Genomic DNA, 17,127 nt, shown 5'->3' with positions numbered 1-17,127 from the left:
ACTGGAAGGCCACAAAGAAGTTTCCCTGAAGCATTCTCTTTTCTGAACCAAACAAGGCCAACTTTCAACCTATCTTATCTCATAGGAGACGTGCTCCAGCCTTCCGAGCAACCTTGTGGCCCTCATCACCAAGGAACTGTGGGACTCCACCCAGACAGCATTCCCCTTCTTTGTAGTCAAACTTTCTGTGCCCACTGCCACAAAATCTATATGCACGGTCCTCCTACCCTGAAACCCTCATTTCTTTCTTTATTGCAACTGTGGGGCACAGAGTCTCTACCTGGACTTCTGCAAGGCCTTTGACATGGTCCCACACCACATCCTTATCTCTAAATTGGAGAGAGACGAATTTGAGGGGTGGACTATTTAGTGCGTAAGGAACTGGTCAGAAGAGGCTGTACGTCCAGGTGGAGGCCGGTGATGAGCAATGAGAGGTTGGTCTTGGAACCAGTACTCTCTAACACCTTCATCAGTGACATAGATGATGGGATGGAGTGCACCTTCAACAAGTTTGCTGATGACACCAAGCTGAGCGGTGCAGTTGATACTGCAGAAGGAAGGGATGCCATCCAGAGGGACCTTAACAAACTCAAAAGTTGGGCCCTTGTGAACCTGATGAGGTTCTGCAAAGCAAAGTGCACTTGGGTCAAGGGAATCCCAGATGTGTATACTGAGAGAAGAACTCCTTTAGAGTGGCCCTGCTGAGAAGGACTTAGGGGTCCTGGTTGATCACAGGATCAACCACTGATCTGAACACAAGCCAGCAGTGTGTGCTTGCAGCCCTAAAGGCCAATGTTATCCTGGGCTCCATCACAAGATGAGCTGCCAGCAGGGTGAGGGATTGTCCCTTTCTGCTTTACCCTTGTGAGGCCCCATATGGAATATTTCATCCAGGTGTGGGGCTTCTCCATGGCGGAGAAGAGGGGAGGATCACCTCCATCGCCCTTCTGTCCACACTCTGTGCAATGCACCCCTGGGTAAAGTCCTGCTGTAGGACTCCACACTTGTTCATGTTGAGCATCATCAGGCTCCTCTCCACCCAACTCTCAGGCTGTCCAGATCAAAGAATCATGGAATCATGGTTGGAAAAGACCCACAGGATCATCCAGTCCAACCATTCACCCATCACCAATGGTTCTTGTTAAACCATGTCCCTCAACACAACATCCAAGCATTCCTTGAATACCTCCAGGGTCAGTGACTCCACCACCTCTCTGAGCAGCCCATTCCAGCGCCCGACCACCCTTTCAGAGAAGTAGTATTTCCTAATGTCCAGCCTGAACGTTCCCTGGCACAGCTTGAAGCCATTCCCTCTATTCCTATCACTAGTCACACGAGAGAAGAGGCTGACCCCCAGCTCACTACAACCTCCCTTCAGGTAGTTATAGAGAGCAATAAGGTCTCCCCTGAGCCTCCTCTTCTCCAGACTGAACAATCCCAGCTCCCTCAGCCACTCCTCGTAAGATTTCGCTGAACGACAGCACGGCCATCCCACCCAAGTCAATCTTGGACTAAGACTGCTCTGTCTCCTTTCCCTTGGCAAATAGGGGAAAACAAAATGGGAAAATAAATAGGGAAATAGGGCAAAATAAGGGATAGCACTATACGTGCAGCCCAGGAGGTGGCATATCAATCTGGCACAATTACTCAGTAGTTTTACAGACCCAACCATGTTTATTGAGGCCCACAGTTGTGCCCTATGCCCTACTCATTCTGCCAACCCCAAGTGATGTACAATACTCAACTAAGGGAGGTCCATGATATGGGTTGCTGTGCCCCAGACTTGCAGCAAGATCTGGTGGATGGGGACAGTCCCACTGCATTATTGTCGCCAGGCTCCCCCCTGCAGGATGGAGGAGCACCCAGTGGTGTCACCCAGCAGCAACCTTCTCCATGTGCACCCCTACATCGCCAGCTGTGTTTGGGATATTTTGGGGACATTGTGGCCTCAGGACTCCCTCCAGCACTGCTGCCACATCATGTACTTAATTCCATCACATGGCATCACCTCCCTGCCCACAGCCTTCACTCTGGGGATGGAGGTGACATTGGTCCAGCTGTGGGGACATCACCATGGTGCTGTGGATGCTGCTCCCCCCCGACGATGCACAGCAGCTCCTTCAGCTCCTGCTGCAGACGCAGGCCCAACAGCTCCTGCAGCAGCTCCCAGCGTCGGCTGCATGGTGCCACCCCCATGCGTTGCAGTGTCCCCTCCGTTACGCGCAGCAGGGCTCGTCCGGTGACCGCATGCTCAGATGCCAGTGGTGCCAGGTCCCCGTGTCGTGCACTCAGCCATGCACACACCTCCTGCACAGTCCATTCTCTTGGGGGCACCTGTGTTAGGAGGAGAGGAGTAAGCTGTGGGTGTCCCTTTGCCTCCCAGCCCCATGGAAGTTAAATGGCCAGGGTGGCCCTCCGTACCGCAATCACATATCCTGAAACATGGACCTTCTGCCATCCCTGTGCCAGCGGCTGCATTCATATCCCCATATTGTCCCCCACTTACCCACTGTGGGGGCTGCAGCTACTACCCTCTGCTCACCTTGTTGGGCAAACATCCCTCCTGCAGCACCTTGGCTCCATCCTGTACCCAGGGCTCCATGGGGGGATCCAGTCAGGTGTAGGGGCTCCCTGCAAACAAGGCTGTGATAACTGCAGTGAACACCAACTCCCTCACCCAGTGCAGACCACTGGATTCGTGCCCCCCCTTGGGCCAAAGCTGGGATGTAGTCTTGGTGCTCGGTATGAGGGTGCAGATCCCAGAGCACCCAGGATCTGAGATCAGTCCCAGCTCCCCACCCCCTCCACAAACCTGGGGATAATGAGGGGCACCAGCATGCCCCAATGCTCCCAGCCCAACCTGGATCCCTCCTCCATCCCCCTCCTCACAACACTCCCCTTCACACCTCTCCCCCAGGTAGAGCACAGACCCGCAGCACTGAAACCAGGAAAGCAAAAGGAACCTTTGCCCGGGCACTCCCTCTGCAGGCACACCACGGGGCTGCCAGGGGCATGGCTGCTCTGTGAGCTAACATCGTGATCCCCCCTTCCTCTTTGCCTGGCTGCATCCTCCCCATGCAGCTCAGAGGTTGTTGAGACCCCAGCCAACCCCAAGCGCAGGATTTCCTAGGGTCAGAGGAGCACAGAGCATGGCACCAACCTTATTCGTGAGCAGGTGAGGGAGCACTGCAAAGACTCCTCCATCTCCTGTCCCCATCAGTTGTAGAAAAGGCCCTTCACTGCCTGCATCACAGCAAAAAGCCCTCAGGTACCCACACAGATCAGTGTGGACGCACACAGCAGCCTCACCCCAACACTGGGGAGAGGCAGCAGGCACCAGACCAGGATGAGCCATAGGGATGAGTCATGTCTCAAAGGCTGCAGCCCTGCCCCACTTAGCTTGTAGGAACCAGTCGTTGCCTGCAACAGCCCCCAAGGCTTGTGCTGGGATGGTCGTGCTCGTTCTCCCCCTGCAAAGTAGGATGGCACAGAGTTATGCAATTTGCAGCTGCTGGAAGAAAAATGCCACATGCAGCCAAGTGGGTGCAGAGCTTCTAGCACTTGCATGATGCCAGAGCCACGGGAACATGCTCCTACATGCATGGAAACACCCAGGATTGCAGAGCTGACCTACCACAATCAGCAGGGAAGCACGGAATGGCCAGCATGGATCAGCTCCTGCTTTCCAGCTATCTTCTTCCCCATCTCCAGACTCCAAAGAGAAGTCTTCATAGAGTTCCATGACTTGGACTCGCCCCGTTATCTAAACACGGGCAGAGGAATGGATTTTCAGTCTCAGAGAGGTCTGAATGTGGCTCATAGCATGGTACCTGCCCATAAGGTGCCTTGCTGTGCCACCAGAACTTCCCTCTGCTGGGGCACCAGCTCTGTTGCTGTACATGCTTGACCAAGAAACACACCAAGTACTAACGCAAAACCAAAGAGCTTCTCCCCATGTTCTCAGTTCCAACCCCAGCCATGCTGCTGTGCAGTGCTCCCTTCAGCGCAGAGCAGCAGCATTGCACAAGATTTACAGCCAGGAACAAACAGTCACCACCCACCTGTTATCACAGGCTGTGCCAGCCCACAGGGGCCTTGCAGGATTGGTTTCGTTCATATACGGGACCCAAAGGTTTCTGCAGCTTGTTTTGGATGAATCTGTACTGCCTGGTGAGTAACCCAAGCCATCCCCTTTATAACACAAAATGAGCATGGAAAACAACCCAGAACGTTAACCAAAAGTACCCTTCACAAAATCTCTCCTTCCCAAAATCTTGGAAGAACGACTACACAGTCTGAACAACTGAAGTTTATTACCAAAGTGATTCTGCATAAGTGTTAGGCTGCCTCGACTTCTGAATTTTCAGAACACGAGTTGTATGTAGGCTGCCACAGAGTGCACAAGATACACAAGCAGGGGTTGTTCTGATGATCCATGTGGGCCCTGGAGCTCAGTATGATTTCTGGACGTGTTTCAGGAAAGCTGTCTCAACATTTCAGAAAGCAGAAACCTGAGCAGAGACCCCCACCACAACCCCCATGGAAACTCTTCATGCAAACAGATTAGGAAAAAAAGAGCAATCCAAACTTCTGTTTTTCTGGTTTATTGAGGCTGACATTAGTGACACTCATTTCTTAGAAGCAATTTGCTCATTCCAATGCTGTTCAGACCTGCGCAGTAAACCTCTTCCTTCGAACCACCTCAGTCACTTGAGTTTAAAACCATTTCTGAGAACAGCAGCACCTTAACTTTCAGCTCAGCCTGCTGACATTCAGCACTTTATGCATCTCCTCATCCCCAAACTCTTTGTACTCTGCTTCGGAATCATTCTTTTTCTCCAGGAATAAAAAACCCAAACCAAATCTCAATTACTGAAGAATTACAGTTGAGATTAGTGTGGTTACAAGGACACTGGAGACACTAAGAGATGTATTAGCATTTATTCTCCTGGAAGTGGAATATTTCTTAAGAGTGTGCTCGTTAGCTGACAATTACCAGCAGAATAGCTAAAAGATATATACAAAGGCCACCAAAAGTCCTTCCCAAGGACTGTATGTATGTTTTCATTAGTGCATTGAAATGGCATTGCCAGGCACAGGATACACGAATGCTCCTTCAGCAGTCCCTCATCCCACTACTGAGGGTAGAGCTCCACCAACATTGCATGCCCCTAGAAATGGAGAGAGAAAAAGAAGTCAGAGAAAGCACTGATGGTAACAGAACAGCTGTCCACATGTAACCACAACCCTTGTTCTGAGTGTACAGCAAAAGAAGTGCAGCATCATTACCTGTCCTCCTGCAGCACAGGCAGCAATTAGGCCATACTGCCCTCCCTCCTTCTTCAACCTGTGGGCAGCAGTAATTGCCAGGCGGCAGCCAGTGGCACCAAATGGATGTCCTAGAGAGAGGGAACCACCCCAGGTGTTGAACTTCTCCAAGGGAGGGGCTCCAACCTATAAGAACACACACAGTGACACACATGTAAAGAGACAGCCTGCCCTCACCAAAACAATGCAGCACGTGGGCTTGCTAAGTGTTTCTTAGTGTGCACGAGTGCTTGGTGACAGCACAAAACTGTGCCAAAGGGTTTTACTGCTTCACTGCAGCCTGTGCTGTTTGAAGGCAACCGGAAGGACTGACCTCATCCACTGTCTTAATTCCCAACAGTCACTACAGTGTGTCTATGTTTCCTCCTCTTGCTGTCATGGCGAATGCCACCACTCCCACAGAAGCTGTTCAGATTGGGATTTGCTAACCCAGAGTTCAAGAATCATGACGCAAATGCTCTGGGAAGACCTCATTGTGGCCTTCCAATACTTGAATACTTTGGATTAGATGACCTTATAGGTCGTTTCCAACTTTGTGATTCTATGATTCTATGAAGGGAGTATATAAACAGGAGGAAGAATGGCTGTTTACGAGGGTGGATAGTGATAGGACAAGGGGGAATGGTTTTAAACTGAGACAGGGGAGGTTTAGGTGAGATCTTAGGAGGAAGTTTTTCACACAGAGGGTGGAGACACACTGGAATGGGTTGCCCAAGCAGGTTGTGGATGCCCCATCCCTGGAGGCATTCAAGGCCAGGCTGGATGTGGCTCTGGGCAGCCTGGTCTGGTGGTTGGCAACCCTGCACATAGCAGGGGGTTGAAACTAGATGATTATTGTGGTCCTTTTCAACCCAGGCCATCCTATGATTCCATGATTCTATGACTTCTCCCCATGAAGCATGACAGAAGCACTAGTCACAATGTGGAATCCAATAATTTCGAGTAGAAATTAAAGATAAAAATATCCTGGCAGAGTCCTTACCTTTGACTTCCTGCCCATGTAGTTTTGTGCAAACCAGTCTGAATCCATAGCTTTCATGTTAGCTAGTATCTGCCCCTGAAAGGGAGAGAACAGATGTTAAGGAAAGCCTGCAGATAGTTGTAACAAACCCAAGATGTCCTGAGATTACCCACAGCCACAAAACATTTTACACTTAGAGGCAGCTTTGGTGTTCTAGCATCACTTACAGCAAAAGCTTCATGGAATTCAAACACGTCGATATCAGCCATGGTCAGACCAGCCTTCTCTAACACTTTGGGAGTAGCATATGTTGGACTGATGAAGAAGAGGTAAGAAACAGGAGTCATGTATGTTTCTTCCCATGATTATTCCCATTTCTCCAAGCCAGCTAACATTCCTTCTCCCTAGGACGCACAGTACAGCATTTATGCTGGTGTGCTAGTATCAACTGTTAGGAGATGCTCTTCATCATCACCACCTACCCCAGTAGCAGTTGGTCCTTCGGATCCTGGGACACATAGACAAAATCCCTGCACAAAACAAATGCTATTAGTAACAGAAAGAGGAGGAGAAAGCAAAAGCAGGCTTCAGACCCCATTCAGTCTCTTGTTTACCTTAGGTAGGCCTTGGGTTTGTATCCTAGTGCCAAAGCCTTCTCTTCAGACATGAGCAGCATCGCTGAGGCACCATCTGTCTACGAGAGGCAGACAAACACAAAGTCACTGCCCCAAGAGCAAGCACACACCACACAGAACTAGCCTGACAATGCTCTTGAGGAGTACCCAAATGCAACCAGAGCTTCCAGGCTCTACCATAGCACTCCAAGATCTCTAGAGCTGGTTTTGCTATTGCATCCCAATCGTTTGCATTGCCTAACTGAATCCTACGAAATCTCAGGAACTGGGAGTCAGATAAACCCCACCTAATTTAAAGAACTACTTTGGACTTCAGCATGGCTGATGGTTAGATTTGATGTTTTCTTGAAGGTGTTCGCCAACCAAGTGATTTTATGATTCTTTGAAAAGAACTTTCTTAAAAAGTGTTAGAAAATTTTGCCCAAGGAGGTTGTGGATGCCCCACCCCTGGAGGCATTCAAGGCCAGGCTGGATGTGGCTCTGGGCAGCCTGGTCTACTGGTTGGCAACCCTGCACATAGCAGGGGTTGAAACTAGATGATCACTGTGGTCCTTTTCAACACAGGCCATTCCATGATCCTATGAAAAATCAAGAGTTATGCAGAAGAGAGCATCACCATATACGCGCTATAGAAATACTTTTCTCTGTGGAGGGTAAGCCTTCAAGTGACAAGTTTACTCTAAAAGACTGCTAACTTCCAGACTTACAATGCAATCAGTCCCATCAGAGACAGAACTTCTATCTATGTCTTTGAACAACCAACTCTGTGCTTTTCAAGAGATGGCTACAGCAAAGCAAAGAGGTAAAAACAGACAAAATTTCAGGGTTTAGTTCTTGACTGCCACTTTCCCCCGCTGGCTCACACAAGTCTTACCAGGAAGGACGAGTTGGCAGCTGTGACAGTTCCATAGGGCTTGACAAAAGCTGGCTTCAGTTTGCTCATCTGCTCCAGGGAGGATGGACGGATTCCATTGTCTTTGGTAACTGTATCTTTGCCTGTGGATGGTTTTTAAGAAAAAATTTAAGTAAGCAACATATATGAACATCAGGATTCCAGAAAAAAAAAGACAGAAAAATATGCTTTTTTTTGACATGTTGGAAGAAGAAAATGGGAAAAATCTGTGGTATCAGGATGTTTAACATGGCTGAAAAAATAATACTTAAAACTGAAGCTACTTTACTTCCTCTCTAAAGGAAGTGCTGCAGACTCTTCACTGTAAGAAAAAAAATCAGCATACTCTAAATCCAGCTGATAAAAGACTTCAAATTTAGCTTCCAATGCCTAAATTGGAGAAAAATTGAGTCTAAAACAGTATCTGCTTATGTGTCAAGATTCAAGGAAGTAAAAGCACTGGAAATAATCAAATCATAGAATCACAGAATGGCCTGGGTTGAAAAGGACCATAATGATCATCTAGTTTCAACCCCCTGCTATGTGCAGGGTTGCCAACCACCAGACCAGGCTGCCCAGAGCCACATCCAGCCTAGAGAGATATGCGTCTGTGACAATACTGACTGCTTAAACACACCAGCTAACAAGTACCAATTTTAGCATACAGACTGTACATAACTGCAGATCTGCAGAAGTAAGGCCTCATTAGGAAATTAACCCCACAATAAAAGTGCCCCCCACAAAAGTGTTCAAACTGTTTCACACCTGAGCAATGACTGTAAGGCCTGGTGAACTGGATGCTACCAAGCTGAAACTAGGTGAACTATGAGGTCCCTTCCAACCCAAGCCATTCTCTAATTCTATTCTATGAAACCAGGCGTTTAAGTTTCAGGCCTTCCTAACCAAACCCTGATTCATCAGACCATTTTATTAGGCCATTTGTTATTATCTTGCAGTATAATGTTTGGTTCTGATTTTCCTTGCTCAATCATCATGTTACAAGGGATACAAAGTACGTACTACAAAATCTAGACATGTAAGGATAGGTTTATACGTTTAGATATGTATGTTTAAACACATGCTCCTAAGTCAGTATGTTTCCACAGGGCAACAAAGGGCATATCAGAGAATGATAGAATGGCCTGGGCTGAAAAGGACCACAATGATCATCTAGTTTCAACCCCCTTGCTGTGTGCAGGGTCGCCAACCACCAGACCAAGCTGCCTGAGAGTTAAAATACAAAGCCTACACTTAATGCAAAGAATCAAACCTCAGGACTTCATCTCCTCTTCTAAATGAAGTATTTCTTTACCAAACCTAGTGCATGCTAGCAATATGTGCACTTTCACCTGGCACTTTGAAGGGCACCACATCAAGGAGCAAGCCTTCTTCCTGGGCTTTCTTGGCCAGTGTGTGTGAACGGAGGGCATACTCATCTTGCTCCACACGGGAGATTGCAAAGGCAGCAGCCAAGCGGTCGGCAGAGTGCCCCATAGTCTCACTGGTGGAGAACTCTGCCACAGCTGGTAGCTACAAAGCAAGATAAATAAAGTCAGCACACAGCACAGCCACCCCCACAGTGGTTACAGGCAGTTTATGAAACATATATGAACAAGGACTCCCTTTTTTGGGACAAGTTTCAACTCCAGACACTCCCACAAGCAAAATCAGAGATGTGGGGTGAGTTCAGCTCAGCTTTTACTCTTCCAAAAGCACACAAGAAATCCCTGCATGGATTTAAGTCCACAGTTTTCATTTTGGACTTGGGATCTCATCACTGCTACTTCCCTGCAGTCGAGCCAAAAGTGGCCAGCAGCAGGGATACATACAGTTTTCTTGTGACAAATTCAGAGGTGGTGGAAGGAACTGCTTCTCCTTCTTGTCTCTATCATGCCTTAATTCACCTCGTTCAGAGGGCTACCAGAGTGGCTCCTGCCATTAACCAGCAGGCTACTAATTCCCATTAGGGAAGCTGAATACACCCAGTGAGATTTGGCTGGGAACAGCAAGCATAACACATATTTAAGATGCATTAATCAAACAGTAAGCATATTAATCTACCAAGGATTTCCCTTTTCTGTGCATGTCACTTGTCTTATTTAGGAAATAAAAACTCCTCTGATGCTTTACAACCATTTTATAATCTTTACATTGATGGAATAAATTCCATTTTGTAGCTTCCAGCACACAGCTCGGCTAGGAGCTGCAGAAAGAGGAGGAGGTCCAAAATGTTGAAATAAGTTGGGTTACTGAAGACCAACACGTAAGGAGACAAGGTAAAAACAAAGCAGAGTCATGAGTGCTATAAGCTGCACTAATCAACTTATTTTTAACTCAAATCACAGTATAGAGAGCTGATAAGGGAGACTGAAAGGCAATCACCTTAACCCTTATTATTTATGCTCTCCAGTGAAGCTAAAAACATACCTGAGCCATTTTGTGTTATACCTCCCTGTAAAACAGTTTAGTTTTAGTATCTACATGCCTGAAAACATTACCTCAGGAGCAAAGTAGTCAGGGCGAATTTTGGAAATCAGGGCAAGCTTTTGGCCTATGGTCTTAGCTCGGTTCAGGGTGAGCATAGTCTTCCTCATCTTCCTGCTGTGACGAATGGGAACATCTGACATCAGCTCCACACCTCCTGCTACGACGACGTCACATTGTCCAGCTGCAATGAGACCTATGCCTGCAGGACAAGAGGTTCCCATGAGAGCTGCAGGAGAAGTAATGCTTACCCATCAGTGCTTACACAATTATATTTTATTTCCTTCTCCAGCCACTGGCTTCAGCCATATTATACAGTATGTGCTTAATGAAATGATGGGACAAACATACTTTGCTTTCAATTCTCTGCCCCACACAGCAGCTAGAAGAAGAGTGTCCCCAGTAAATCAAGATACTAACTCAATCTTTGTTTTCCATTCTGCCCAGGCTGACAGCAAGCTGAAAGGCAGCAAATTCCTCATCAAGATCCTGTCTTTTCCTTCCAGGCAAACATGGATGCTGAGAGACACCATGTCTGAATTATAAACAGCGTCAAGCTGCTGGCAGGCCTACTCAGAATACTCAGTTTGTGTTGCATTTTGTTTGCTCAAAATCTTTCCTTCCACTCCACAATTTCTTTAGATCCTTAGTTATAGTCACTAAGCAGCACAAGCCAGACAAAGGATGGAGGAGTTGTTAAGCTCAGCTGCAAACCACAGCTTGTTCCTCCAGCCAACATACCTGTGGTCATAGCCTGGTTTGAAGAAATGCAAGCCATGGTGACTGTATGGGCTGGAGTCTTGTCAGAGAAGCCAGCTCCCAAAGCAGCCTATGAGCAACAAGGAATGACTGTTAAAACATAGGCATTTTGCTCAACAGGGACAAAGCTGCCTTCTGCCCAGTAACACACCTTTGCAGACTAAGCAGACAAGTACATCGAGTTTCTACTCAGCCAATTACTGCAGCAGCACTTCCCACCTCTCCCTGGGAACAGAAGGCAGCTGCCCACCTCGCAGGGCTCTCAAGCCATGTAGACAACCCCGAGGAACAACCTAATCACACAATTCACCATTTCAAAGGAGCTTTCAAATATGCAGCATCATCCTTTATTCACATTATTTGCAAACGTGGCATGTGAAAAGAATTATTTAGAACCCTCAGTACAAGGCACTGAGTTGCTTTAAACAGAACAGAAAACATTTCCTGCAGTTTGGAAAGCTGTGTCTCATTTGACCCAACCTCCTAGCACAGAATTGCTCACATCGTGACCTTCCCTAGTTGACACGTGGCCAACTAGTTTAAAGTTCAGCAGTTGCTCCAAGTTAAAATTAAACCACAGCCCCATCTGACTGGCAGGTGACCAAAGCAAGTATTTGCATATACAAGGATAAAACTGCTGGTGGAACCCAGAGCCTCAAACCTCCTCAGTGTTTCCAGCACGTATTATGTAATGGCTTAGCCTGGTTGCAGAGAATAACAGAAAATCACATGCCACCTCCATAAAGTTCCTTCAGTGGATCAATTTCTTTCTGTGCCTAATATGCAAATTGTATTTTTTGCTTGCCAGAAAAAGAGCAACTAAGCTGCTCCATTTCAATTCATTTAAATGCTGTATCTGATCAGCCAACTGAAACAAATACAAAGCAGTCTATCACAGCATGCTTTGCTACTCTCAAGTAATTCTGACAAGCCAGTAATTGAGTCCAATTGGTTATTTCAGGGAATAATCAAGCAGAGGCTTCACAGCATCAAAATGCATCTCATCTATGGCAGATTCCCATGCAGTTATTGGATAAGACAATACTGCACAAATAGCCTATACTCCCAAATACACTGTACCAGAATTTTTTGATAAGGACTTTATGATCTTCTTACTAGCTGCTGAAAACTGACTTAAAGGAGATGAGCTGCACATCACCCACCTCTCTGGCAACATTGCTTGTTTTCACTTCCTGGATAACTGTGCCATACACAATGTAATCAACAACATCCCTTGGGACACTGGTCCTGTTCAGCAACCCCCTAAGGAGAAGACAGAAACAAGTAGAATTTGCAGCACACAAGCAATGACCTTGCTTCTACCATCAAGCTTCTATCCATTAGCTTGCCTAGAGAACAAGGCAACAGTGGAGCTACATCTGCTGCCAAATTTGTAAGAAATCTTGCTTGTATGTATACTTAATGACAAGTGCAATTGAGTACAGACTGCAAAAAAACCATAGCAATAACACTACTATAAATAGTCATAGAATCATAGAATGGCCCGGGTTGAAAAGGACCACAATGCTCATCTGGTTCCAACCCCCTGCTATGTGCAGGTCGCCAACCAGCAGACCAGGCTGCCCAGAGCCACATCCAGCCTGGCCTTGAATGCCTGCAGGGATGGGGCATCCACAACCTCCTTGGGCAACCTGTTCCAGTGCGTCACCACCCTCTGCGCTAAAAACTTCCTCCTAATATCCAACCTAAACCTCCCCTGTCTCAGTTTAAACCATTCCCCCTTGTCCTATCACTATCCACCCCTGTAAACAGCCATTAAATGATGACGTAGCTTCACAAAACCAGTTCCTATTTCCCTCCAGAAATGGTTGTTAGCACATTCCCCAGTTTGAGACTTCCAACATCCAAATTAAAGGAAGAATGCCTTAGAGATAACAAAGCCAATTACTTTTGGTGTAGGAACATGTAAAGCTCCCATAAAGAGACATAGAAAACTAGCAGTCTATTTTCACAGTTCATTAGGAAAACATACTGCATAATTTGTCCAAACATTGTGGCAAATATACCAACACAGGAAATCCCACTGTAGGGAGTGGTTAAGAATAGTGGGATTCAAACATAAAATGCACTACAAGCCACCAAATAAAAAGGAAATTCAGATTACTTACTGCAGTGCTGCACGGGCTAAGTCATGAGGCATAAGATCTGCATATCTAGAAGTAAAAAAAGAAAGGCAAAAATTTAAGTGACAGAAAACCATAGAAAATGACTTCATCCAAACACTGTAAGCGCACATCAGCTGCACAGAATAGGTGATCTGAAATGCTCCAGTATGTTTATGAAACATTTCACACCACTAGCTGTGAAAACTAACTGTGAATAGCTCAGCACAGAATCACTATGCTACACGCACTGAAAAGCAGAACAAAGATACCCACAGCCACCCTTAAGTCTGCTCCTAAATTTAACTGTGAATTTGTGGAGTCTAGAGCAGATTCTCTATGCCTGTCCTGCTGGTTTTGAGAGATGCATTGCTTTGTCTGCTACATCATCAAAGCTTTCCTTTGTAGAATTCATAGCCCTGGGCAATCTTCAAATCACACTTTTTCAGAAAGGAAGATGGAATAGCTGCCAGCAATCTAACTTATCGCCAGCTCAGCACTTGCAGGCATTAAAGAAATAACTACATGAAGATGAACAAGCAAGCCCATTCTTTTCCAGTACCAGTGAAGTGAGTGTTTTCTTATGTTATACTTACGAGGTGCCAGACTGCAAGAATGGAATACGGACGCCTTCCACTACAACAATATTCTTCACACCACTTTTGGCTAAGGTCTTCTTACTCTTAGGCTGAACAGCTAAAAGGGAAGCATACTTAACTATTAACAAGCTTAGAGCTGATAAAACTAAGAGAAAACTGGGGAAAATGTTCTCTTTTGGTGCATAAGTCAAAAGCATTGCAGGAAGAACACCCATGTTGTAATCTTGTCTCTGGTTAATTAGGTGATCTGTAAAAATGGTTTGACAACTCAGCATTCCCATCACCAGTACAGAGATTCATAGATAGCTGTACTGAGGCAACAGCACTGCTGAGAATAAATGCATGCAACTCCTAGTCTCCATTAACACTGGCAAGAGCAGTGCAGGAACAGATATATCTAAAAATGGTGCACAGCTTACAGTAGAAATGAAGCAGAGCAAATTGAAAGCCTTGCAACCAGAGTCAGACCTCACAGTCTCAGTAAGCAGCAGCAGACAAAATCCACCTTTCAAAGTAGTTATTTATGTATGTGTTCTTATTGCACAGTAAAGGTGAGATAACTCATGATAAATCAACACTCAAGAAATAACTAACTTGCACTTCTATAGCAAAGCAGGAAAAAAGAGTGCAGACAGTTGCTGCAGGTAACTTGTTACTTTAAGGTATCCAATTATTTCAGGATCAAGATAAAGTAGTGCCATAATGCAGCACCATTCAACAGGCCACTGTCGGAGCTCTTTTGGAGTGATAATTAACAGAGTTCAGTGAGAATTTCCTAACCTGCTCAGATGTGCAAATCACAATAAGCATATACAGTAGCATGGGGTAATTCCATTTGCAAATCATTAAAGGACAAAATCAGATTAAATCTGGCTAAATAGCACGCTGAGTGACTACACACACAAGTATGAAACTCCAGCACTGTTCATGGTTTTTGTTAAAGGCTCTCTGTGCAAAACTAAGGAGGTAAAAGGAAGCTACCACGTGGTTCTTTTCTCAAATCCAGACAGCTCAAAGCATTAGACACTTGAGCAAGCACACAATCAATATTACAGCCCCACAGCATCCCAACTGCTCAGTGAGAACTACAGATAATTATCTCTGTAACTGTGCTCTCAGCAGCTCTGCTGAGACCTGAGTCTCACTGGACGTCAGAGCTAACTCCACAATCTCCTCCTAGTCAAGGACAATTCCTTTTCCTCCAGGGAAAGAGATCTGATTATATCCAGTTTATAACTTCCTAGCTTAGCTCCTCAGATTAGAATCTAGAAAAATCAGGTGAGATGTGCTGTGAGCTCTGCAACAGGTACAGCTTTCAGGAGTGAGTGGCACTCAGGTGTTTGGGGCATTCCACCATGGTGTTTTGCTTGGACTTTTACTTCTTTGCAACTTTTGAAGGGTACTACAGCTGTCTGCACTGCATTTCTAAGGTGTGTGCCTGGAAAAGGGAAGCACACCCTTTTAGCACAAACCCAATGAGATCTCTAGTGCTTTCACTTTACCTGGAGCTTGTAACTGTGAAGAGCAGCTGAGAGATCGAGCAACTGAAAAACAAAACAGAAAGAAAGAAAAGGATCAGTCAAATCTTAAGTGTCAAAAACATTTCTGGTTTCTGTAAGAAAATTCAAAATATTGTCACAGTGAGACAACTGCACCTAAATATCACTAAGATATTCTTTGTTACTCTGTTCATAAAAACGACAGCTCATATTAATGGTTAGCATGAGAGCATTCCCTTACGTGGGAAGGAGAAATACATCAACAATGGAATTAGTTGCTTAAGAAACAGATGACAATGGAAGAAAAATTCATCTACAAGCTTCCACTCAAAGGCTAACACTTAAAAAGAACATTACAACCCAACAATTCAAGGTTTTAATAAATGTAAACATACTTACAGACCCTGACGGCCCATGCTGAGGAAGCAGGGAGGTTTCGAATGGTATGGGTCAGCATAGAAGTCATTTTGATATCTAGAGGTGGAGAAAGACTGCTAATAGTCCACTCTGATCTATTTGGAATAATTTCAAGGGAAATAATCTGCTTGCTTTGCACAGAGCTAAAGAAAGGGAAGAAACAGAAGCTGATCCAAGAACAGCAGTCACAGAGATAACTTTCTGTTACACCTCTTGAACAGCATCAAACAGATGAAGTGACTGGCTTGTGACTGCAGCCTGCTAATACCCCTGTAAATAAACACTTATCTCCTGGAGGACCCAGCTCTGATCTGTCAGCAACTGGCAGTTTTAGATTCCCCCCTCAAATAACTATTCCACCACTTCCCCCCTGGAATATTGTCCCAGAGCCCAACCAACGTCACCACCAGCGTGATCCTCCTGACGCACTCTCCTTGGCACAATTTCACACCACTACCTTTAACTTTAACCCCAATAACTCTCATTGGGTATCCCCACAGTAAGCAGAACAACATCCCACACAGCACTCCCCTTGAAAGGCCCCTTCCAACTCAAACAATTCTACAACTCCTTCTGACTACAATGGCATGCCACAAGCCAATTTCAGGCTCCTCACATAGATAAAAACCCCCAAACCAGACCTCCTCTCTTCCCTATCATCCCTCTCTGCCTCCTTTCTTCCTCCTTTGCATCTCTGCCCACATCCCACAGCAGTTCCCACATACCCAACCCCACACAGCCACCCTCCCTACCACACAAGCACAGCCCTCGTGGATTTCACTCCCCTAAAAGCATAACATCATTTATTTATTTATTTTTTTTCCCAGAAACCCTCAGGGACCCAAAGAGACACCTCACCACACACAGTGACCCAGAACCCACAACACCTGCCCTGCCTACACAACAGCCCCTCCACCCCCCCATATACACACAGCATACCCCACACGCTTTTTCCACACACTTCTTCCACACCCCTCACACGTCCCCTGCTCACACCCCACACACCCCTAGGCCTCATCCACACACAAACCCCCCAATACCCACTCGCAGCGACCAACAACCCCAACCCTCCCCCAAATTCCACACCCTTTAACCCACACTAGCCCTTATTTCTCATCGTAAATCGTTATTTCCCGCCATAAATAACAATTTCCCCTCACGACCCCACAACGCTCTCCCACCTCCGCCTGCGCTCCCCCCGCACCGCCCTCTCACTGCCGCCGCTGCCGGCTGCCCTCAGGAAGGCCCCCGCACCGCCTCCAGGGCTGCCCCACGATATGCCTGACAAAAAATCACACACACCCCCGGTTTATCCTCCTCCTCCGCAGCACTGATGTCATCTCTGATTTATCATAGACAGCTGCCGACTCTTCTTGGGCAACATGAAGGGGAGAAGGGACCAAAAAGCGGCGGTGTTCGGAGACAGGCAG

General features: G+C 46.4%; 1 protein-coding gene and 1 long non-coding RNA gene across 3 annotated transcripts; both read right to left on the bottom strand.

Annotated features, from left to right (window-relative positions):
- Positions 1-3,165: 3,165 nt before the first annotated feature.
- On the bottom strand, positions 3,166-4,038 carry LOC149919247 (uncharacterized). Its single transcript, XR_016464561.1, has 3 exons — positions 3,921-4,038; positions 3,635-3,763; positions 3,166-3,470 (listed from the first exon to the last, which is right to left on the bottom strand). It is a non-coding gene; the product is annotated as an uncharacterized LOC149919247 (long non-coding RNA).
- Positions 4,039-4,588: 550 nt separating this feature from the next.
- On the bottom strand, positions 4,589-16,973 carry HADHB (hydroxyacyl-CoA dehydrogenase trifunctional multienzyme complex subunit beta). Of its 2 annotated transcripts, none has more exons than XM_031596020.2 (16): positions 16,879-16,973; positions 15,680-15,840; positions 15,284-15,325; positions 13,779-13,878; positions 13,189-13,233; positions 12,223-12,322; positions 11,042-11,129; positions 10,315-10,502; positions 9,166-9,346; positions 7,799-7,920; positions 6,904-6,983; positions 6,772-6,819; positions 6,517-6,604; positions 6,311-6,385; positions 5,290-5,454; positions 4,589-5,171 (listed from the first exon to the last, which is right to left on the bottom strand). In XM_031596020.2, the coding sequence occupies exons 2-16, from the start codon at positions 15,744-15,746 to the stop codon at positions 5,136-5,138; spliced, it is 1,425 nt and encodes a 474-aa protein (XP_031451880.2). In that variant the 5' UTR covers positions 15,747-15,840; positions 16,879-16,973; the 3' UTR covers positions 4,589-5,135. The 2 variants fall into 2 exon arrangements, with proteins under 2 accessions (XP_031451880.2, XP_031451881.2); XM_031596021.2 differs by having other exon boundaries at positions 15,680-15,754; positions 16,879-16,964.
- Between the last annotated feature and the right edge of the window lie 154 nt (positions 16,974-17,127).

This window comes from Phasianus colchicus, chromosome 2 (genome assembly GCF_987193195.1).
Source record: "Phasianus colchicus chromosome 2, bPhaCol1.hap1.1, whole genome shotgun sequence".
Taxonomy (NCBI): Eukaryota; Metazoa; Chordata; class Aves; order Galliformes; family Phasianidae; genus Phasianus; species Phasianus colchicus.
The sequence above is the reverse complement of the archived record's forward strand: the minus strand, read 5'-3'. Positions and strand labels throughout refer to the sequence as shown.